The following is a 22,698-nucleotide window of genomic DNA, read 5'->3' on the forward strand; positions in this document are numbered from 1 at the left end:
TTTGTCCGTTTGCCAATAGAGAGAATATATTAAGATATTTTACCAAATCAGTATCGTAATGCTATTACGCCAATGTGCAATAAAATTGGTTCTGTCAAATCTCGCCTTAAACGTTACTTTAGGAAGGTTTCAATTATTGTACATATGACTTATACATACGATACGATTCGTTTTATATTAAAAATGTAACAAATATCCCAAGTTTTTTCTTCATCTCTATTTTCCTCTCTTTCATATTCGCAATTGAAAGTGCTTTAAATTAATTGATAGTGTCCTTAATTTATCTATCGCGAACAAAAAGAAAGCTTGACATTGTTTAATAAGAACGACATTGACATACCAGTATTATATATTTTATTTAATTATTTATGCAAAAAATTTTGTTTAATGTATTGAAATGTATTTCAGTTTCTATATTTTTTCTTTTTCTAAAATTTTTCTAAAAAAACATCAAATATTATTTTACTTATAATATTAAAAAAATAGTAATAATTCAATCGACCAACTCTGGCAAATAAGTAATTTTATTGAATATTCACAACGTATCGGCCCTTATCAAGTGCTAAATCACAACTTTTTTAAAAGACAAAAATTCGATCTTAGAATATGACATGATATAATAATATCATGTCATATTCTAAGATCGAATTTTTGTCTTTTAAAAAAGTTGTGATTTAGCACTTGATAAGGGCCGAAACCCACGGCCGAAACGTTGTGAATATTTAATAAAATTACTTATTTGACAGAGTTGGTCGATTGAATTATTACTATTTATTAATTATCATCTGGTGACTTCATAGTTTTATATTGTTTATAATATTAAAATTATATTATAATATTATAATAATATAATAATAATAATAATAATAATGATATAACTAAAATAATAGAAATTAATAAATATATATATATATATATATATATATATATATATATAATATATTATAATATATAATATTATATTAATAATATAATTATATTATTATAATATTATTTTACTTTTTTTATGTGTCTCCAATATCTTATAACAGTTATAACTATGTATATTTTGAATTTCTAAGTATATCAACTCCTTTTAATAAATTTGTACGATGCAGAAATTTCAGTGCATCATCGCGTCCTTGCCAACATACATTCGAGAGAATCTACAATTTAAAAAAGAATGTAAAACTATATTTCTGTTGTACATAATTCAGACATTTTTACATCGTTTTAATAAACGGTATAATTACATTTTTTTCTCTTACCTCTGGTTTAGGCGGCAAGAATATCTGAATAATTCTACGCATATTTTTCTTAGAAAGTTCTACGCTCATATTAGTGACATTAACCTGCAAAATATACAAATGCATTAATAATAATAATAACATTAATAAAAATTAATATTAATATTAATAAAAATTAATATTAATACTATTAATAAAAATTAATATTAATAATATTAATAAAAATTAATAATAATATTAATAAAAATTAATAATAATATTAATCAAAATTAAATTAATAATAGACGAATGATAAATTAAAAATCACCGAGTGGAATTGTGACATCAGAGGCGAGAAAGCACACGTTAAAAATTCCTTGCATGGTATTTTTATAATTAAAGATATTTCAATGAAACATTACTTCAGATGGCTTTATCTGAAATAGTATTTTCTCATCGAAATATCTTTTTTTTAATTTAAAAATGGCATCTAAGAAATTTGCAGCGTGTATTTTCTTGCCTCTGACGTCACAATCTAACATAGCCGTGACGAGAATCCAGGAGTTTTATAACTTCTTTAGTGAAAAAATAGCCATTATATCTGCGAAAGACACGAGTAATAAACGTACACAAACAGGGTGAAGCGAGGAATCTCTAGGGCAAATATCACTCTCTCCGCAAAATGGAGATACAGTAATTGTATCTTCATCGAACATTGGAAGATTGTCACTAAAACCACCGTCCATGTACCTGATGCCGTGAAATTGTGGTGCCATGAAACCAGAAAACACTGGCACAAACGAAGCAGCTAGTAGAGCCTGCATAAAAAATATTTTAATACAGTCTGTTCTATAGGAAAATGCCGAAACTATAATCAGCTGTCATTTTTTAATGCCTGCAGTTATTGAGAAAATAAAAATTTTTCAAACAAAAATGTTGAAAAGAGGAAAATCTACAGTTTTTAATTAATATAAATAAAATGTTTGTATATACTAATTTATTTTAAAAGTAACGAAAAAGTGATAAATCTGGCATTGTTAAAAATATTTATCATTAATTTATATATGATTTTATTAGCATTTTTTATTACTTTTTATTAATAAAAATAATCTGGTATAGAAACATTTTATTTATATTCATTAAAAATTGCAGACTTTCCTCTTTTCATTTTTGTTTTCTCAATAACTGCATGCATTAAAAAATGACAGCTGATTAGTTTTAGCGCATTTTCCTAGGGGACACTGTATATAAAATGATACAAAAATTTTGGATGTAAGAGAAAAAGATTCTTACAATAATTTATACATATATTAAAAAAAAATCGATTTGTAAATTATATAAAATTTTCATATAATGAAAAATAAAAATACTGATAAAAGAAAAAATTGTTAGAATTTATAAAAAGAAAAAAAATTGCAACCGTAAACTTTCTGGAATAATAAAGAATTACTTTTCACTCTAGTTATTATATATAGTTATATTTAAAGTTTTAATTTAGACAAAAATGATAAGTTTATTTTTTGATTCGTTTCCTTGGCTCTATTGCCCAGCTTAGAAGACAGCATACTTATATTATTTATATTGAGAGCCGATAAAAATATTTATTTCTGAGTTTATTCACGCCTTGGGCTAATCACGGCGGTATTTACTAACATCTACTAAAAAGGCAAATGAAAAATATAGGATCGAAAGAGTCTGAATAGCTTAGTTGGTAAGAGCAGTCGCCCGGAAAGTGAAAGACGCGGGTTCGATTCCCGCTTCAGCGACTTTTCGGACCTATATTTTTCTCGCTTATTTCTCCATATGTAAGTTTCGAAATTAATTTATATGTGGAACTTTGGGATCTCAAATTGAGATACAGTTCCGTTTAATTAATTTTTCGTTTCGTTTCCTTGGCTCTATTGCCCAGCTTAGAAGACAGCATACTTATATTATTTATATTGAGAGCCGATAAAAATATTTATTTCTGAGTTTATTTTTTGAATTAATCTAATATGCCAATTTTGATCTTATTGTTAGATTATAGAGATAATAATATCGCAACTTTTATATAGATGATGCAAAGATAAATTTTCTTACTTGTATTAAGTCGTCCTTTGAATGGAATTCCGAGATGATGACATTCTTCCTATCATATACTCTAGTCAAAGAGATGTGCAGTTTATCATTTACACGAATGTGAGCGTCATCCGGTAGAAGCTAGAATGACAATATTTTGCATTATGATAATCAAAGAGATTTCAATAATCTAATTTAAAAATACACATTTTATCGATATATATAATATTTTGAGAGAAAATCTGGATGAGCTTTATATATTCATTTTTTCTTGTTTTTTTAATTTTTACTTCTCAATTTATTAGAAACGAATATTGTTTTTTATATCAAAAATTGCAAAATTTTCAAAATGCATGTATTAATAATAATAGCCGAAAAAATTATTTTACCAAATTTTGACTAGAAAGTTCCGCAGAGAAACAGCCGTGAGATTTAACTATTTGTAATAATAGATATTTTATTGTCATTTTTTTTAGTTTTACTTACCTTCTGCAGATTCACCAACAGCATGTGGTGCATATTAAAATATGGACTGAATGGTCCGAATGCATATTGTCGTGCTACACGCGCTAAGTTTAATATACCGTTCATAGTGTCCTCTAAAAATAAAAAAATTATAAATTATATTTTATTAAAATTACGAAAAAGGGATAGAAATGAATCCGAAGCTTTATATATGTGATTTATTAAATTTTAAGTTCTCATATTGATGAAGTAATTGAAATTTTAATAAAATTACAACAACGAAGTATACAAAATTTTATTCATACTTTTACATTAGTTATTAAAAAAATGACACCAAATTAAGATATAATTAATTAAATAATTTATTTTACATATATCTCTGAAAATCGTTTATTTATTGTATAAGCACAATTCTCAGTTTTTGATAATACATAAAAAAATTTTACATAGTAGAAATTTTTTAATTACAAAATTCAGGTAGCAAATGGGCTAATAAGAAAAAATATATTTATTTTAAAATCTTTAGTTAATTCGAACAAAAAAACTTCATGCGTTTTGATCTACATCTCGTTCTACATTCTTGATAAGCTCTTAAAATGATCGAAGAAAAGATGAAATGATAAAAAAAAAAAGTGAAAAACGTGTAATATATTTTATAATTTCAACGATAAATCAGCTGATCTTATTAGGAAATTTGATATACGAACGGAATACGTATTTATACATATTTTTACCTAGACAGCACACAATATTTATATAATAAAGATTCATAAATATTTATGAATATATATTTTTTTCAAATATTATATAAATATATTTTGAAAATGTTTTATAAAAACCTTTATCTAACATATTATTAAAACATAGTAAATATTTCATATAATATTTATGATATGTAAAGATAAATATTTATAGTAATTATTTTGTAAATATTTTTTAACTAAATTGTTAGTTCATCTTTCATTTACCGCTATGTGACGTATTTCTCGTATTTTATTTTATTTTCGTCGTGAGAATTATATAAGGCTGGCAAAAACGGAAATTAATAAAATTAAAAATGTCATAAAATTATTTCTATTTTTGAGCTACATATATTCTGCAACAGAATGTCTTTTAACAAATAAATTTACAAAAAAGTGATCCAATTGCCAGTTGAAATTTTGAAATAAAGATAAAAAGAAATTGATTGACCGACACTGGCTAAGGTGAAAATGTTAATAATAAATTAGACAAATTAATTAAAAAAGAAAAAAACAAACTTTCTATCAGTAAAAGAACAAATGTAGTATATAAGATTTCTTGTAATAATTGTGATTCCTGTTATATTGGGCAAACCAAACGTCATTTGGAAACACGAATTAAGAAGCATAACTCGAATATTAAAAAACATGATACTTTTCATTTGGTTATCAGCAAACACAGAACGTTATTTAACCATGATTTTGACTGGTCAAATGTGTCCATTTTACATAACAAGTCAAAATTAAAATTAAATTGAAAATGTGAGACAGCCACAACATATCCCAACAAAGGATCTTCAGATTTTAGAAATCTAGAATCTTGTTGGAATATGTTGTGGCTGTCTCACATTTTCAATTTAATTTTAATTTTGACTTTGTATATTTCTCACTAAAAATTGCTATTGATTATTGCTGTATGATGAGTTAATTATTAATAAATTTACTTTCTCACTTAAAAATAAGGACCACAACCATATGGTCGAAACGTCGTGAAATTTAATAAACGATTATTATTTGCTAGTTTGGTCGATTATTTCCACAATTCCTATTTAAATACTAGTGACTGTCATTAATAATTGGAAATTTATATTTTATTTTTATTACAAAAATAAGAATATATGCAAATTTAAATCCAAACTCTTGCAATATTGCAGTATATCGAAAAATAATATAAAAATAGTATTTTTTTCTTTATTTTAAACATAATAATGTAAAAATATATAATCATGTATTACATGTATGACGTTATATAACATATATGAAAATAATGTTATTGATGAAAACCAATAATAAAAGTGTGTTGATAGACAACTTAGAAATTTTTAAAACGATAATTTTCCCATTAAAGATAAACCTCAGTCCTCAGTCAAAGACCTTAATGTAACTCGTTGCTAAAAATGTATTATAAAAAAGAAAAGCGATATGATATCGAAGTAATTAAGTTTAATAAACACGGAAAAAGTGAAATTGCTGAGACGGCAAAGTTATAGTTTGCTATATAAATTTAATATTTATAACTTAAAGCAGATTGGTTAATACAGTAAAAAGACAATTTTTATATATAACTCATACAAAATAAACTCAGTTTTATTATTATTTTAGTGATGCAAATAATTTGGAAAATCAAAAATTATATCATAAGTTTGAAAAAATACAATTCAATAATTTTAATAAAAAAATGATGTTACAATTATATTATTAAACAATTGATGGCTTTATTTATTCAATCTTATTTAAAATTCTTTTTTATGATAATTATTAACTATACTAGGATATTTACACAAATCTTGTAAAAAAATTCCTTGAGAATTCTTTGGTTTTCCAGGTATTTTCGTTTAAATAATTTCAGGTAAAGTAAGAAAATTTATTGATGCAGCTTTTTAAAATATATAGTTTTTTTATTGTACACACTTTTTTTCAATTTCTTCTATTTGTATACAATTGCAAAAATTACCAAGAATAGAAATACTTTTCCAGCATTTAATATCAATTTATTAATCATAAAATTAATTTGGCCAATAACAATAAAGTGCAATGTATCTAAATGCTAAAGTTATGTGCAAAAATATAAAATAAAAATATAAAACAAAAAATAATTTTATTATAATGTATTACAAATCTTAAAAAATACTAATTTATTTACTTAATATTAAAAAATTGAACAATTTTCTATGTTTACAACACCTTGATACTAAAACAAAGATTGCCTATGAAAAAATAACATAAGATTTTAATAAAAACTTAAATACTGTAAAAATATACATATTTCAAACAATGTACATACATATCTCTCTTAAATGCTAAATGAGAGTAAGAATAAAATTAAACATAATTTTGAAAAAAATTCCCAGAGTGCCAAAAAATTCCATAAAATTTATTAAGGTAGTAAAAAAAATCCCTGACACTTTCGATTTTCCCGTTTTTTTTATATGGAGCGGACTGCATCTTGTTATAACTTTGTAATTTTTAATAATAACTTTTAGCATTTAATATCGATTTAATCGTAAAATTAAATTGGACGATAACAATACAGTGCAAAGCATTACTGCATATAAATGCTAAATATATATGGAAAAATAAAATAAAAAAATAAAGTAAAAAAAAATAAAAAATAATTTATTATAAACGTCTTAAGTATTTTTATATAAATATTATTTAAAAATTGAATAATTTTCAATAAAAATTACACAAGATCATGATACTGTAAGAAGATCGCCAATAAAAAAATAACAAGAGATTTTAATCAAAACTTAAATACTGCAAAGAGATACATATCTCAGACATATATCTCTCTCAAATGTTAAGAGTAAGACTAAAATTAGACACAAGTTTGAAAAAAATTCACAGAATGTCAATAAAATTCCATAAAATTGTTCAAGGTAAAAAAGATCCCTGATACGCCTGATTTTCCCGCTTTTTTCATACGGAGTGGGCTGCATCCTGTTGAGACGTTTCAATTTTTAATGTTAGTTTCTATACATTTAATTCAGCTAATTTTTATCGAAAAATATTTTTATTTTTTCAACGGTTCTAAAACCATCCAAAACAAGTGTAACTCACCGAGGGATGCATCACAGAGCAAGCAACAAGCAGCCATAGCACCTGCGGACGCACCGCCCATTTTGTTCAGTAAATGCGGCACGTATTTTTTGAAACACATCGCCACCCCGACATGATAGATGCCCATGAAACCGCCACCGGCGAACGAAAAATTCAACCTTTCGTCCTTGCCGTTAATTTGTCTCCATAACAGATAATGCTGTCCCTTTCGCTTTCGTAGTCGTCTATTTTTTTTCCTTTCCTTTTCGCGAAGCATCTTATTCGTAAAAAACGAAATAATCGCAAATTATGTGTCGCACATTTGAAACAAATAAAATTCACTAGGAACAAATCCGCGCGGGAAGACGATCAGCTGTCACCTGTCAGTTGTCACCTGTCACTTCCTCCTTTGAAGCGCGTACGAGAACTGCATCTTCCCGAAGAGTGCTCTCTATCTCTTCCCTGAGAACCAGTTAGGAGGTATATGCGTTTGCAATGCATCACTTGAATGCGAATGACACATTTGACACGTGCAAAGAGACGCGCTACAACAGTCGATCATGTGCTGTCAACGTGCGAGAGCAACAGTCATTCGCAATAATGTTCTGCGATGAACTCTTAGGACTTGACTCTTGAACAGAGTGGGAGTAATATTGTGAAATGATAAAAAAAATTAAGATAAACGCAAACTTCACATCTCAATATCGTAATACCATTTCGCTCACATGTAGTAAATATAAGATTGTGCTTCTGTCAATTAAATTTTTCCGTTTTAATATACTTTGTGCATTATTTCTAATAGATCCTTTTAAAATGGAAATACAAAATGTAAAATGCCTATTTTGTATTTTGCAGTTAAAATACATTTTTTTCAAAAATTATTTTATATTTCCATTTAAATGGTTTTAATTACCTTATAAATACATTTTTCTTGTAAACTAAATAAATTAATTATTTATCAGTAACATCCCAGACAACACACCAAGTCCAAAATTGATGCATAAGATATTGTTACATATGTGATTAAATAGCAAGCGCGAATGTGATAGTGCATGGCGCGGGTAGCGAGTAGGGTCAAACGAGCGAGTTAAGAGTTTGGAGCGCGTGTGGCCGAACTCTCTCGGCTATCAGTTATAATGTAATACACACGTTTCGGAAAGAATAGAATCCAATACTTGTGAAATATAGTTATCAATTAAGTAAAGTAGTTGCTCAATATAAGAAGGAGCGGAGTAATTATACCACCTACATACTACCACCATACTCTCCCGTCGAAGTACACAAAGACACGACAGATATCAAGAAGACAGATTATTAAGAAATCTTTAAGACAGCTTTAAGAAGTCTTATGATATGACATCTTAAAGATATCTTAAGATATCTTATGCGCCAATTTTGAACTAATAAAATTTTGTAGAGAAAAATGGGAAAATTTCTGTATAAAAAAATTGTTTTTCTAAAAGGACATTCCACTTCTAAAGTGCACTAAAAATTTAAAAATATATTAAAAAACTAATTGAATGTCTATAAAGTTGCAAGTTTTTTACGTTATACATATTAATAAAAACAATATTTATAAATATTAATAACATTAATATAATAAAAATAATGAAGCAATTGCGAATTTAATATATCGTTCCTATTTATAAAAATGTATAGACATATTATAAGATCGAAATTAAGATTATAAATATTTACGTGTAAAAATATACGATGAATTGTGTTTCTATCTTGAATTATGTCTACTTTTTGTTATTTAGAAAAAAAGATTTTACTCGTGAACGATTTGTGCTTTCACCAATAGATAGAATATACATATAAGATATTTTACTAGATTAATATTGTAATATTCTTACGCCAATGTACAATAAAATTGTTTTTGTCAGTCCCGCTTTAAACATTACTTTAGGAAGGTTTCAATTATTGTATATATGACTTATATATACGCTTTATTTTGATTATTAAAAATATAACAAATAGTCCACGTTTTTTTGATTTATTTTCCTCTTTTCATATTCGCAATTGAAGAATAAATTGATTATCGTATCCTTAATTTATCTTATCGATAAGAAATAAAGAGAGCACGATATTGTTTGATAAGAGTGCGACATCGACACATACTATCAATATTATATTTTATTTAATTATACATGCAGAAAATTTTATTTTAATTAAAATTTATTTAATTTAAAAATTTTTTCTTTTTCTAAATTTTTTTTCAAAAAATAAACTATTTTACGAAACTAATTTGTCTTCAATATCTTATCATTATTATTTCGCGCCATATATATTTCGCAATCGCTTGCTACATATTCTCGTATACAGAAGGGTGTCCTAGTTTAATGTCCCACCCCAAATTTTTTATTTTTACATTATTTTTTTACATTATTATTATTATTATTTATTTTTAATTATAGAAGAAAATGGTTCAGACAAAAGTTGTACAATTTCAAGGAGGACATAAGATGGTGCCATTAGTTTGACCTTGAATAGTTGCTTGAAGGTCACGTAAAGGTCACCTTTAATTTCTTAAATAAAACTATCTTTTTGTATTACATATTCTTCTAGTTTACATCAAGAATTTTTCAAAACCCTATAATTAAGTACTTTTACGTTAAAAACTTTTTAAGCTATAAGACAAGATCGTGACTTTCACGTGACCTTCCAGCAATTATTCAAGGTCAAACTATAATAGCACCATCTTATGTTCCTTTCGAAACCATACAATTTTTGTCTGAAACATTTTCTTCTACAAAAATAAAAAGGTTATTTGGAGTAGGACATTAAAATGGAACACTGTATATTGTGAACTAGCTTTTCGGACCGCGCTTCGCGCGGTCCTCATATAGCCTATATTAAATCCGTTTTAACACAACAAATTAATTCTTTTTTTGTATTACCGCGAACTACTTCCACATTTGTTGTCTGTCAAAATGTTGTGTATAAAATATCTGGGAGAAAGAAATAGATAACATAGTAGTCATCCACAAAAAAATTTAAACATTTATTTTGGTTAATATATACTTTAAATATTTTTTTTATTACTTAATTATTATATCCTTTTTTACATTTTACTCAATTTTTTTTTATTTCTAATGTACCCACCGCTAACACGCTATTATTAGCTCTCATACAATATCATAATTCTTCAATTTACAAAATTTCCCTGTATATTACATTTTTTGTAAAACATTTTTCACTTTCTTCAATTAAATGTCCTTGATTGCTACATTCATCAATTTTAATTTTACACTTTCTCTTTTTGTTGCTCTAGAAAATGCCACATAAAGTTGACCATGAGCAAATACAGGATGTGGCAAATAAATTCCAATTTTTTCTAAACTTTGTCCTTGTGATTTATTTATTGTCATAGCAAATGACACTCGAATAGGAAACTGTCTTCGTTTAAACTTAAATGGCAGTTCCAAATCATTTGTAATTAAATTTATCCTCGGAATCATGACAATTTGTCCTCGAGCAGGACCTGTTATAACTTCTACATAAATTATATTATTTTTCAAATTAGTTACAATAAATCTTGTACCATTACAAAGTCCTTTTTTAGTATTTAAATTTCTTAATAAGATTATTGTAGCACCAACTTTTATTTTAAGCCGATGAACTGGCATTCCAGAAGGTGTCAGTGAGTTTAGAAACTCAGTTGGAAAATTTAATTGCTCCTGTGGATCATCACTTACAATACAGTCAATAGAGAGATACTCCTTTTCTTCTCCTTCCATTAGACAAAGAATTTCATCAAAAATTAAATAATTTCGTAAAAAATTAAAAAAAAAAACCCCACAGCAGCCACCTCCGAAAAATTTGCAACATTTTAGTACCAATTTCATGAAAATCGGTCCATAAATGCGGAAGTAGTTCGCGTACATACATACAGACAGACGGTGCTTATATATAAAGACTAGCTTTTCGGACCGCGCTTCGCGCGGTCCTCATATAGCCTATATTAAATCCGTTTTAACACAAAAAATTAATTCTTTTTTTGTATTACCGCGAACTACTTCCACATTTGTTGTCCGATTTTCACGAAATTTATATCAAAATAAATGTTTAAATTTTTTCTGGGTGGGTGCGTGGGTGGATAAATAAAGTGATAAAAATTTGTTAAAATCATATAGTAGCCATCCCGGACAAAATTTGAGTACAAATTTCGAAAAAGTCTGTGAATAAATGTTTGAATGCGTGGGTGGATGCATGGGTGGGATAAAACTTAAAAGAACCACACAGCAGCTTTCTCAGAAAAATTTGCAACATTTTTGTACCAATTTCGTGAAAATTGGTCCATAAATGCGCATGCGTGTGGGTGAATGCGTGGGTGGAGGTGTAACACTTGAAAAAACCACATCGTCGCCATCTCCAAAAAATTTGCAACATTTTGGTACCAATTTTTACAAAAATCCGTTCATAAATATGCGATTGCGTGGGTGGATGCGTGGGTGGGAGCGTAAACTTAAAAAACCCACACAGCAGCTTTCTCAGAAAAATTTGCAACATTTTTGTACCAATTTCGTGAAAATTGGTCCATAAATGCGCATGCGCGTGGGTGGGTGCGTGGGTGGAGGTGTAACACTTGAAAAAACCGCATCGTCGCCATCTCCAAAAAATTTGCAACAATTTGGTACCGATTTAAAAAAAATCGGTTCATAAATATGCGATTGCGCTGGTGGGTGCGTGGGTGAAGGCGTAAACTTAAAAAACCCACACAGCAGTTTCCTCAGAAAAATTTGCAACATTTTGGTACTAATTTCGTGAAAATTGGTCTATAAATGCGTATGCATGTGGGTAAATGCGTGGGTGGGTGAGTGGGTGGAAGTGTAACACTTAAAAAAACCGCATCGTCGCTATCTCCAAAAATTTTGCAACATTTTGATACCATGTGTTCAGAAATATTGCAAAAAAAATTTTTTTTGCAAAAACATACCCTCCTCTGAGGAAAAAAAATAAAAATAAAAAAATTAAAAAAAAAACCCACAGCAGCCACCCCCGAAAAATTTGCAACATTTTGGTACCAATTTCGAGACAATCGGTCCACAAATGCGGAAGTAGTTCGGGTACAGACAGACAGACAGACGGACGGTGCTTATATATATAGATGTGTGAATGCTGTAATTCATATTAATAAATTTCTACGTTGCAGAAACTTCAGTGCATCATCGCGTCCTTGCCAACAAATTTTCGAGAGAATCTGTATTTAAAATAAAATGTAAAACTATTTTTGTGTTGTATATAATTCAGACATTTTTACATCGAATTAATAAAAAGTATAACACAAATTTTGTTTACCTCTGTTTTAGGCGGAAAGAATGCTTGAATAAGTCTATGTATATTTTTCTGAGAAAGTTCGAAAACTCATATTAAAGACATTGAGCTGCAAAGTATAGATGTATTAATAATATAATAGCGATAAATTAAAAATTCAAGCTAAATCAGAAGGCGCAAAAAAATATAAAATTTGTCCAATCGATGTCCACTAAGCGTACTTTAAACTTGATTTCCAAGTGATAATTATTTTCCAAACGTTAAAGCTATTACAGACATGTTTCCCAAATAATTTTACATTAATTAAAAAAAAGAAATGTTTTTTCAAATTATTGTCTGCTAACTATGCGCTCAATCTATTTTAATTAATAATAAATAAACTATTATTTCCTACAACTAGTAATAGATAAAAAGGCCAACTTATCGAGCAATTATTAGAGTTGTTCTGTCAAATAAAATTTATTCCATGTATAAACTAAACATAAAACATTATATGAAAGCTACAAATTCTATACTCAAACTTAAGCGAAAATTACAATCATTATAAAATAAACGTTTCAACCGCACGCGGTTTTCCTCAGTATTATATTACAGTAATTATTAAAAAATACAAATTTATACAAAAATTCCACATAATATCGAAAATTAATGTTAGTTCGAACTAACCCCGCACGAGAATCAGTTTCGCGCGAGCTGTGCAGCGTAGCGGACGCGCATAGACACGCGAATGGAAGCGCAGATATTTTGATCAAAAGATTCTTGTAGAAAATTATATTCTTTGTTTTCTGTTAAAAAATGTATATATTGAATTCTAATGAATCACGTAATTAATAAATATATTTCTATGCATGCATTGCAATAATAATTTTATACATAAATGCAATTTTTAAAGTTTTATCAAAGAATAATATAACTTTGGTTCGCGCAATTATAATTTTATACATGTGCGCAATAATAATTTTATACATGCATTGCAATTTTTAAGGTTTTATCAAAGAATAATATAACTTCGCTTTGCGCACGTAATTATATTCGATTAAACTAAAGGAAATGAGAAATATATATATATATATATATATATACATATATATATATATATATATATATACATATATATAAGAAATATATATATATATATATACACACATATACACTGGTCAAAAAAATTATCGCAACACGCAATTAATATCAAAATTTCGCGTAAATTCAAATAAGCGTATCTCCGCGAAAAATGTTCGTATTTGAAAATTTTTTTTTGTTTTAAAGGGTAAAGTCTCTACTTAAGAAACTTTCGTTCGATTTTGATTTCATCCTCTTTCTCTCTCTCCATCCCTTTAAAAAGTAAGGTGTGTTTTTTTTCAAAAAATTGCAAAATTTGACGAACTCTACGGAGTGAAATAAATTTTTTTCGCAAATCTTATCAAAATTTTCGTAAAATATGGACTTTTTCCTACAAATTAAAAAAAAGCAAAGTTTGTACGATTTTTGTTGGCAGAGTTACGGTATATCAAAGTTATCTATGCATTTTTGTGCAATTATCACCAGCATTAGCGATACCCGACGCGCACCAACGATGATTGCGCGACAAATTGCTAATGAAGATCTCCCTCACAAAATCAGTGATCAAACAATTAGAAGACGTTTACGTGAACGTGGTTTAAAATCGAGAGTTCAACATTTTTCTCTCCAAATGTATAGATCATACATTTTTTCATACATTAGAAGAGGAAAATGTCGAACTTGCGATCTACTTGCGTAAATGTCTTTTAATTGTTTAATCACTGATTCTGTGAGGGAGATCTTCATTAGCAATTTGTTGCGCAATCATCGTTGGTGCGCGTGGAGTATCGCTAATGCTGGTGATAATTGCAAAAAAAATGCATAGATAACTTTGATATGCCGTAACTCTGCCAAAAAAAAAATCGTACAAACTTTGCTTTTTTTTAATTTGTAGGAAAAAGTCCATATTTTATGAAAATTTGGATAAGAATTGCGAAAAAAGTTTATTTCACTCCGTAGAGTTCGTTAAATTTTGCAATTTTTTGAAAAAAAAACACCTTACTTTTTAAAGGGGTGAAGAGAGAAGGAGAGGATGAAATCAAAATCGAAAGAAAGTTTCTTAAAGTAGAGACTTTATTCTTTAAAACAAAAAAATTTCAAATACAATAATTTTTCGCGGAGATATGCTTATTTGAATTTACGCGAAATTTTGATATTAATTGCGTATTGCGATAATTTTTTTGACCAGTGTACATATATATAAAGAGATGCAAAATAGTTCTCAAACAATACAATAGACATTTGACGAATTAAAATTATGTACATAAGAGAAATTCGACATATTAAAATTACGTACATAATAGAAATTCGGCGAATTAAAATTATGGTCATATTCATGGCATCAAGCAACTGTCATCGCAAAAATTAACAATTTGACAGTTGTAAAATAAATAATATAGTACGCGAACCCACGATCAAAATCTTATGTCATCGTTTTCCATTTAAAATCATGTAAAATTGATAGATTAGAGGGCCCTGGACTGGACTAGGGGGTTTCGAACATTTGAGATCGGTACGTCTTTGGGAGGCGCTATTGAAAATCTGCTATTGAAAAAAAGAAAAGCGCGACAAATTTATTACAACTAGATAACTTTCTGTTAATTTTTCTTAATTTAGGAAAGTTTTAATTATTAGACATATAACTTATACATACAATATGCTTCGTTTTATATTAAAAATGGAACAAATATTCCAAGTTTTTTTAAATCTATTTTCCTCCTTTCATTTTCGCAATTAAAAATAAATTAATTCATTATCGTAATCGTTTGATAAGAGCGACATCGACACATATCAGTATTATATTTCATTTAATTATTATTCAAAATATTATGTGCAAAATATTATGTTTTAATTAAAATTTATTTTATATTAAAATTTTTTCCTAAAATATTTTTAAAAAATTATTTCACAAAACTAATACTTTTATATCTTTTCAGTATCTTATCATTATTATTTTGCGTCGTATTTATTCCATAATCGATTAGAAGAATAAACTCGTATTTGTTGTGTATGTGAATACGATTCAATTTTAATAAATTTCTACAATGCAGAAACTGCAGTGCATCGTCGTGTCCTTGCTGACACATGTCCAAGAGAATCTATAATTCAAAAAAAATATAAAACTATATTTAAAAATAAAAACTATATTTAAAAATATAAAACTATATTTTTATGTTATACATAATTCAAACATTTTTACATTATATATTAATAATTGGTCTAACTAATGTTTTTTCTTTTTACCTCTATTTTAGGTGGCAAGAATGCCTGAATAAGTCTATGTATATTTTTCTGAGAAAGTTCTACACTCATATTAGAGACAAAGATCTGGAAAATATACAGTTGCATTAATAATATAAACGAGGGATAAATTAAAAGTCACCGAGCTAAATCAGCAATTTAATTTGTTCGTATCATCATTAATCTTATTATCTTCTTTGAAGAAATAGATCTATGCCCAGTGTTTGCTGTTATCTAAATAAAATTATATAGATCATCTAGATAAAATTTGGAGTTATCTTGTCTTTATATAGATAATAAAAATATATATTATCTATAGCTGTGTGTGTGTGTGTGTGTGTGTGTGTGTGCATCTTAGATGATAAAAAGTGTAATTTTGATTAAATTATCTAGAATAATGTTTAGATAATTTGGTTTAAAGTCATAGGACACAAAAATATTTAAATAGTAGAACTAAGTATAGTAAGCGATAAAAACTTATAAATAAAAGTATGAATATATTTTTATATCCTTTTATAATTTACTTTTCTTTTATAACATAGTTTATAAAAAATAAGTGATCTTTAAAATAATATTATCTGGAAGTTATCTAGATAAATCGTCATATAATTTTATTTTTTATCCACATAGATATATTTAATCATCTTCTTTTTATCTAAGATAAATTTCTATATTTTTATCTTATCTTTATCTAGCTAATTTTAAAATCAATTATATCCGCAAAAGACACAAATAATAAACGTACATCAAAAAGGTGAGCCGAAAAGTCTCTAGGACAAATATCGTTTTCTCCGCAAAATGGAGATATAGTAATTGTATCTTCATCGAATAGAAAAAGATTGTTGCTTAAAGCACCGTCCATGTATCTAATGTCGCGATATTTTGGTGGCAAGTAACCAGAAAATATTGGCACAAACGAAGTAGCTAGTAAAGCCTATAGAAAAAAAGTAATATTTTAATATTCAAAATGGTACAAAAATTTTAGATATAAATCGTTTTTCTAAGGCTGTTATATTGGATCCTCGACGCGCGGCCATGTTGGATTGTGATGTCAGAAATAAGAAAGCACACACAAAAAATTTTTGCGTGCCAGTTTTAGGTAAAATAATGTTTCGATGAAAAATTATTTTAGATAGCATTAAACACTTTTAAAATAACTCGAAAACTACATATCCTTTTCTTTTTATAATTAATCAATAGCTGTAAAATGATTCTAATATATGATATATTTCCTCAAATTATGAAAAAAATACTGATACATAAAATAGTGCAAAAATTTAGGGATATAAATGCCTTATTTTTTGAGAGAAAAGAGTTTATTACAATTAATGTAAAAACAATTAATGTAAAATTAAAAAAAAATAAATATGCAATAAATAATTTGCAATCATAAAATTTTCCTCCAATAATAAAGAATGAAACGTAGTGTGTCGAGTTATTTTCAATAAATAAATAGCCAGTTTTTGGTCGAATTAAATTGTAGCTTATTATAAAGAATGACGTTTTATTCTTGTTACTATAGTAATATATATTTCGTCTATAGTAATTTATTTCTTGTATTAATATCTAATATGCCAATTTTGATCTTCGATTATAAATATAATAACAACGCGACTTATATAAATGATATAAGCCTAAATTTGTTTACTTGTATTAAGTCCTCCCTTGAATCGAATTGTGAGATGATGACATTCTTCATATCATATACTCTAGTCAAAGAAATATGTAGTTTACCATTTACACGAATGTGAGCGTCATCCGGAAGAAGCTAGAATGACAACAAAATTTTGCATTTATTTTGCATTACATTGTGATAATGAAAGAGATTTCAATAATCTAATTTATAAATACATACTATATATTTTATCGATATGTAACATTCTGAGAGAGAATGTATATATAAGTGTTTATATACTTATGTACATATTCGGCTTTTTACGTTTCTAATAAATTTCGAGTATGGTTTTTTCTCAGAAATTGCAAAATTTTCAAAATACATATATTAATAATAATAGCCGAAAAAATTATTTTACAAAATTTTGACTAAAAAGTTCTGCTGAGAAACAGCCGTGAGATTTAACATTTAACTATTTGTAATAATAAATATATTTTATTGTCATTTTTTTGTTCTACTCACCTTCTGCAAAAACTCCAATATCATGTGTTGTATATTAAAATATGGACTAAAGGATCTTAGTACGTTTTTTCGCGCTGTACGTGCTATGTGTAATATAGCGTTAATACTATCTTCTAAAACGAGAAAACAGAAAATAAAATATCATTATTTTATATTTGACACATTATAGAGATGACACAATATTTACAGCTCCTTGGTACTCGCTGGAGCCACGTTGGACGTCAGAGACGAGAAAATATACATTAAACATTTTCGCGTGCCATTTTTGGATAACTAGATAACACAAGCGCACGCCAAACAAATTTTTACTCCGCGAGTGTACATAATTTCAATTATGTATATAACTTTTAATTTCCGAATTTTTATTATATACATAATTTTAATTCGCCGAATTTCTATTATGCACATAATTTTAATTTTTTATTTTTTATTATGTACATAATTTTAATTCCCGAATTTCTATTATGTATATAATTTGGATTCTCAAATTTCTATTACGTACATAATTTTAATTCATTGAATTTCTATTATGTACATAATTTTAATTCACCGAATTTCTATACATAATTTTAATTACGTCTATGAAATGATCCTTAGTTTGATAATTAAAAATATATAAAAATCACGTGTGCTAACCTAAGTTACTGTATATATATCCGAGAACTTGAAATTTGAAGAAAATTTATTATTGCTTTTAATGACTGAAACTAATTAAAAAATGCAAAATCGGGCTTCAAAATATGGGAATACATCAATAAAATGATTCTCAGTTTAATAAAAAAAATTTTCGAAAAAACACGTTTCAATATCTATAATATAATATACATAAATCGTGATCTAAAATTTGGAAAAATTAATTATCGCTTTAATGACTGAAATTAATTAAAAAATGTTGTAGAACTCATCGAAAACTTCTACTAACTAAATTCATTGGTTTAAATTTGAAAAATGACATAATATGCTAACTTGGCTAAAAGTTGGCATATTATTTCATTTTTCTAAATTTAAGCAATACAATTTTATAGTTTTCGACAAGTTCTATAGTTCTATAGTATAGTTCCGATCGTAGACTGTTACTAAATAAATATTAACCCAAAAAACTCGCATTTTCGAATATATAGGGATGATATCCTGGCTGTATGTCGATTATAATTCAAGCATTTTGATTATTGTAAATTGTAAACTAATCTTCGTACACTCCTACGCACGTACATCGATTATCCAAAGAGTTCTGTCAAGTACAAGGTAAAGAATTGCAATTATATATATATATATATTTATATATATATATACATATATGTATAATTATATACGTAACATATATGAAAATAATGTTATCGGTTTGAGCCGATAAGCGATAAACGGTTTAGAAATTATTTTTTAAACGATAATTTTCTCATTGAAAATAGACGTTAAAAACTTTAATGTAACTTGTCGTTAAAAGTATGTATTTTAAAAGACGAATAGAGATACGATATTGAAGTAAGTATAATAGACACACGGAAAAAATGGAATTGTTTTTAGTCAGCATAGTTATAATTTTAAAGGATACAATTTTTAGTATACTCATATAAAATAAACTGTGTTTTATTATTATCTTAGTGATGCAAATTATTAAGACTGCAACATGAGTTTGAAAAAATACCATACAATAATTTTTATAAAAAATGCTGCAGTTATATGTTATATTATTAAATAGTTGAAGATGTTTCTATTTATGCAAGCTTCTTACCAAAATTATTTTTTACGGTAATTAGACTAGGATGTTTACTCAAATTTTATAAAAAAAATTCTCTAAGAATTTTTTATTTTCTAGGTATTTTTGTTTAAATAATTTTTAAAGGTAAAATAAAAAAATTTGTAGATGCAGTTTTCTAAAACATCTTTTTATTTTATTTTACGTGCTTTTTAATCTTTTCTATCTATATATTATTGCAAAAAAGAAAAAGAATACTTTATTAAAGTGTTTCGAAAAGCTCTTGAAATGCAAGAATATGCATTAAAAAATAGAGATTTTTATTTAAAAAATTGCATCTGATTATGTGATCTTTAAACGACTATCCAAAGTCAAGTCAATGACACCATCTTATGTCAGAAACCCTCAAAGTCAAAAAAAAATTTTGTATCAAACATTTTCCCGTATCACAAAGTAAGAATGAATATCGACAGTCTGGCCAATAATTTTCTTTTTTTTTAAAAGGATAAATAATTTTAACGACCAATACTGGCTAATAAATATTTAATAATCAACACAACATTTCGACCATGGGTTTTGGTTCTTACCAAGTGTACTTAAAATTAAAAACCGTATACGTGTTGTACTAGTATGTCAAAAAGTTTTGTTTGCACAGTAGTATAAGACTGGCCAATCACAGCCGTTCCATTCTTCAGGGGAATGGTTGTGATTGACCAGTTTTACAACTATATGGATGTTATTAAATATGATTAAGGGTGCCGTGTATTTGACCTTAATGAAGTTCTTTATTCCGAAGTGTTACGTTTCGACCTCCAACTCGGGTCCTCTTCAAACTAAATACATAAAATATTAAATATAAATTAAAAACGAAGAGATAACTTAAAACACTAATATTATTCTAATAACATTTATGATTTTTTTTTATTATTGTTAGTTTTTTGTATTATTATTTTTTATTATGGATTATCGTAGTTGGAAGTGTTATTAGAATAATATTAGTGTTTTAAATTATCTCTTTGTTTTTAATTTATATTTAATATTTTATGTATTTAGTCTGAAGAGGACCCAAGTTGAGGGTCGAAACGTAACACGTCGGAATAAAGAACTTCATTATTGGCCAGACTGTCGATATTCATTATCATCTTGTTTTAGCATCATTGGCGATAGAATCATATTTCTTATTTTTCCGTATCTTCTATATTTTTTGAGATATTTGCTTCGCTCATAAAAATAAAATTAAAAAAATATAAAACAAAAAATGATTTGTTATAAACGTCTTAAAGAGTACTATTTAAATATGATTTAAAAATTGAGCAATTTTCTATTAAACTTACAAACGATCTATTTGATACTAAAAGGAAACTATATAAAAAAATTACAAATAATAAGATTTAATAAAAACTTAAAAATACTGCAAATATGTCAAAAACATATCTTTCTCAAATGCTAAGAGTAAGAATAAAATTATCAAAAAGACACATTTTTTGACACAATTCCCCGACTGTTAATAAAATTCCACGAAATTTTTCGAGGTAAAAAAATTACTAACACCCCCGATTTTCCCGCTTTTATCATATGTAATAGATTGCACTCTATTGGGACTTTTTTATTTTTAATGATAATCTCTATACATTCAATTCGGCTAATTTTTATCGAAAAATATTGTTTTTATTTTTTCAACATTTCTAAAACTCAAAAACAGGTATAACGTATAACTCACCAAAAGATACATCGCAAATCATGAAACACGCGGTCATAGCACCTGAGGACGCACCGACTATTTTGTTCAGCAAATACGGTACGTATTTTTTCAAAACAATCCCTACGCCGATATAATAGATGCAGAGAAAACCGCAACCGGCGAACGACAGATTCATCATGTCAGCCTCGTTATTTCGTCTCAATGATGGATAATGCTGCCCCTTTCGCTTTTGAATCATTTTTTTCTTTCCTTTTTTTCCTTCTTTTATTCGTAAAGGATGAAATTATCGTAAACTATGTCACACATTCGAAACAAATTAAATCCATTAAAAACGAATCCGCGCCAATCCGCGAGGAAGACGATCAGCTGTCACTTTCGTGCGCTTCCTTCTTCGAAGCGCGTATGAGAATAAGAGTACCTTCGGTTCGCTCTAGAAGGTATGTGCGTATGTAATACATCACTGAAAAACGAATAACACTTATTTTGACGCGTAAAAAATATACGTGCTATTACAGCACGGGTAGCAAGCATATGCCATGTTGACATCGAATGACGTCATTAGACGTCAAAATGACATCGTTTTGACATTTAATGACGTCAGTTTGCTATTTTCCAAATAGCAAACATATACTTCATTTTAAAGTCGAATAACGTTGTTCAACGCCTAATGACGTCATTAAACATCAAAATGACATTATTGACATTTAATGACGTCAATTTGATACTTCTCAAGAAGCAAGCATATACGTCATTTTGACGCCGAATGGCGTCATTAGAAGTCAAAATGACATCATTTTGACATTTAATGACATTAGTTTGCTATTTGATCGATAACTTGCTGTCAATTTGCAAGAGCAATAATTATTATAAAGTTCTTATAAAGTTTTAGAATAGCTCTTGAACAGAAAAGAAGCAATATTGCGAAATTTTTCAAAAAAGAATTAAGATAAACACGAATTTTCACATTTCAATATCGTAATACTACAATATATTTTACTCAAATATATAGTAAATTTAAGATTGTGCTTCTACCAATTGAATTTTTCCGTTATAATATATTATTTTGTGCATTATTTAAA

At 27.2% G+C, this 22,698-nt stretch overlaps 2 protein-coding genes across 4 annotated transcripts; both read right to left on the reverse strand.

Annotated features, from left to right (window-relative positions):
- Window positions 1-966: 966 nt before the first annotated feature.
- LOC114933303 (patatin-like phospholipase domain-containing protein 2) lies at window positions 967-8,090 on the reverse strand. Of its 2 annotated transcripts, XM_085479923.1 has the most exons (6): window positions 7,529-8,088; window positions 3,750-3,862; window positions 3,285-3,404; window positions 1,835-2,023; window positions 1,248-1,331; window positions 970-1,145 (listed from the first exon to the last, which is right to left on the reverse strand). In XM_085479923.1, the coding sequence occupies exons 1-6, from the start codon at window positions 7,782-7,784 to the stop codon at window positions 1,038-1,040; spliced, it is 870 nt and encodes a 289-aa protein (XP_085336049.1). In that variant the 5' UTR covers window positions 7,785-8,088; the 3' UTR covers window positions 970-1,037. The 2 variants fall into 2 exon arrangements, with proteins under 2 accessions (XP_085336050.1, XP_085336049.1); XM_085479924.1 differs by lacking the exon at window positions 1,835-2,023 and having other exon boundaries at window positions 967-1,145; window positions 7,529-8,090.
- Window positions 8,091-14,964: 6,874 nt separating this feature from the next.
- LOC114933302 (patatin-like phospholipase domain-containing protein 2) lies at window positions 14,965-22,055 on the reverse strand. Of its 2 annotated transcripts, XM_085479908.1 has the most exons (6): window positions 21,638-22,054; window positions 18,222-18,334; window positions 17,733-17,852; window positions 16,830-17,018; window positions 16,088-16,171; window positions 14,965-15,942 (listed from the first exon to the last, which is right to left on the reverse strand). In XM_085479908.1, exons 1-6 carry the CDS (start codon window positions 21,855-21,857, stop codon window positions 15,745-15,747), a joined length of 924 nt encoding a protein of 307 aa, XP_085336034.1. In that variant the 5' UTR covers window positions 21,858-22,054; the 3' UTR covers window positions 14,965-15,744. The 2 variants fall into 2 exon arrangements, with proteins under 2 accessions (XP_085336034.1, XP_085336035.1); XM_085479909.1 differs by lacking the exon at window positions 16,830-17,018 and having other exon boundaries at window positions 21,638-22,055.
- Window positions 22,056-22,698: the final 643 nt, after the last annotated feature.

Source organism: Nylanderia fulva, unplaced genomic scaffold (genome assembly GCF_048542155.1).
Source record: "Nylanderia fulva isolate GAGA-0341 unplaced genomic scaffold, ASM4854215v1 Scaffold133, whole genome shotgun sequence".
Lineage (NCBI taxonomy): Eukaryota > Metazoa > Arthropoda > Insecta > Hymenoptera > Formicidae > Nylanderia > Nylanderia fulva.

Coding starts and splice junctions, on each gene's coding strand:
- LOC114933303 (XM_085479923.1), bottom strand. CDS start 7,784: ATGCTTCGCGAAAAGGAAAGGAAAAAAAATAGACGACTACGAAAGCGA. Junction 2,024..3,284: donor CAAAGGACGACTTAATACAA/GTAAGAAAATTT, acceptor TTTTTTATGCAG/GCTCTACTAGCTGCTTCGTT. Junction 1,146..1,247: donor TCTTGCCGCCTAAACCAGAG/GTAAGAGAAAAA, acceptor TTTAAATTGTAG/ATTCTCTCGAATGTATGTTG.
- LOC114933302 (XM_085479908.1), bottom strand. CDS start 21,857: ATGATTCAAAAGCGAAAGGGGCAGCATTATCCATCATTGAGACGAAAT. Junction 17,019..17,732: donor CAAGGGAGGACTTAATACAA/GTAAACAAATTT, acceptor TTTTTTCTATAG/GCTTTACTAGCTACTTCGTT. Junction 15,943..16,087: donor TCTTGCCACCTAAAATAGAG/GTAAAAAGAAAA, acceptor TTTGAATTATAG/ATTCTCTTGGACATGTGTCA.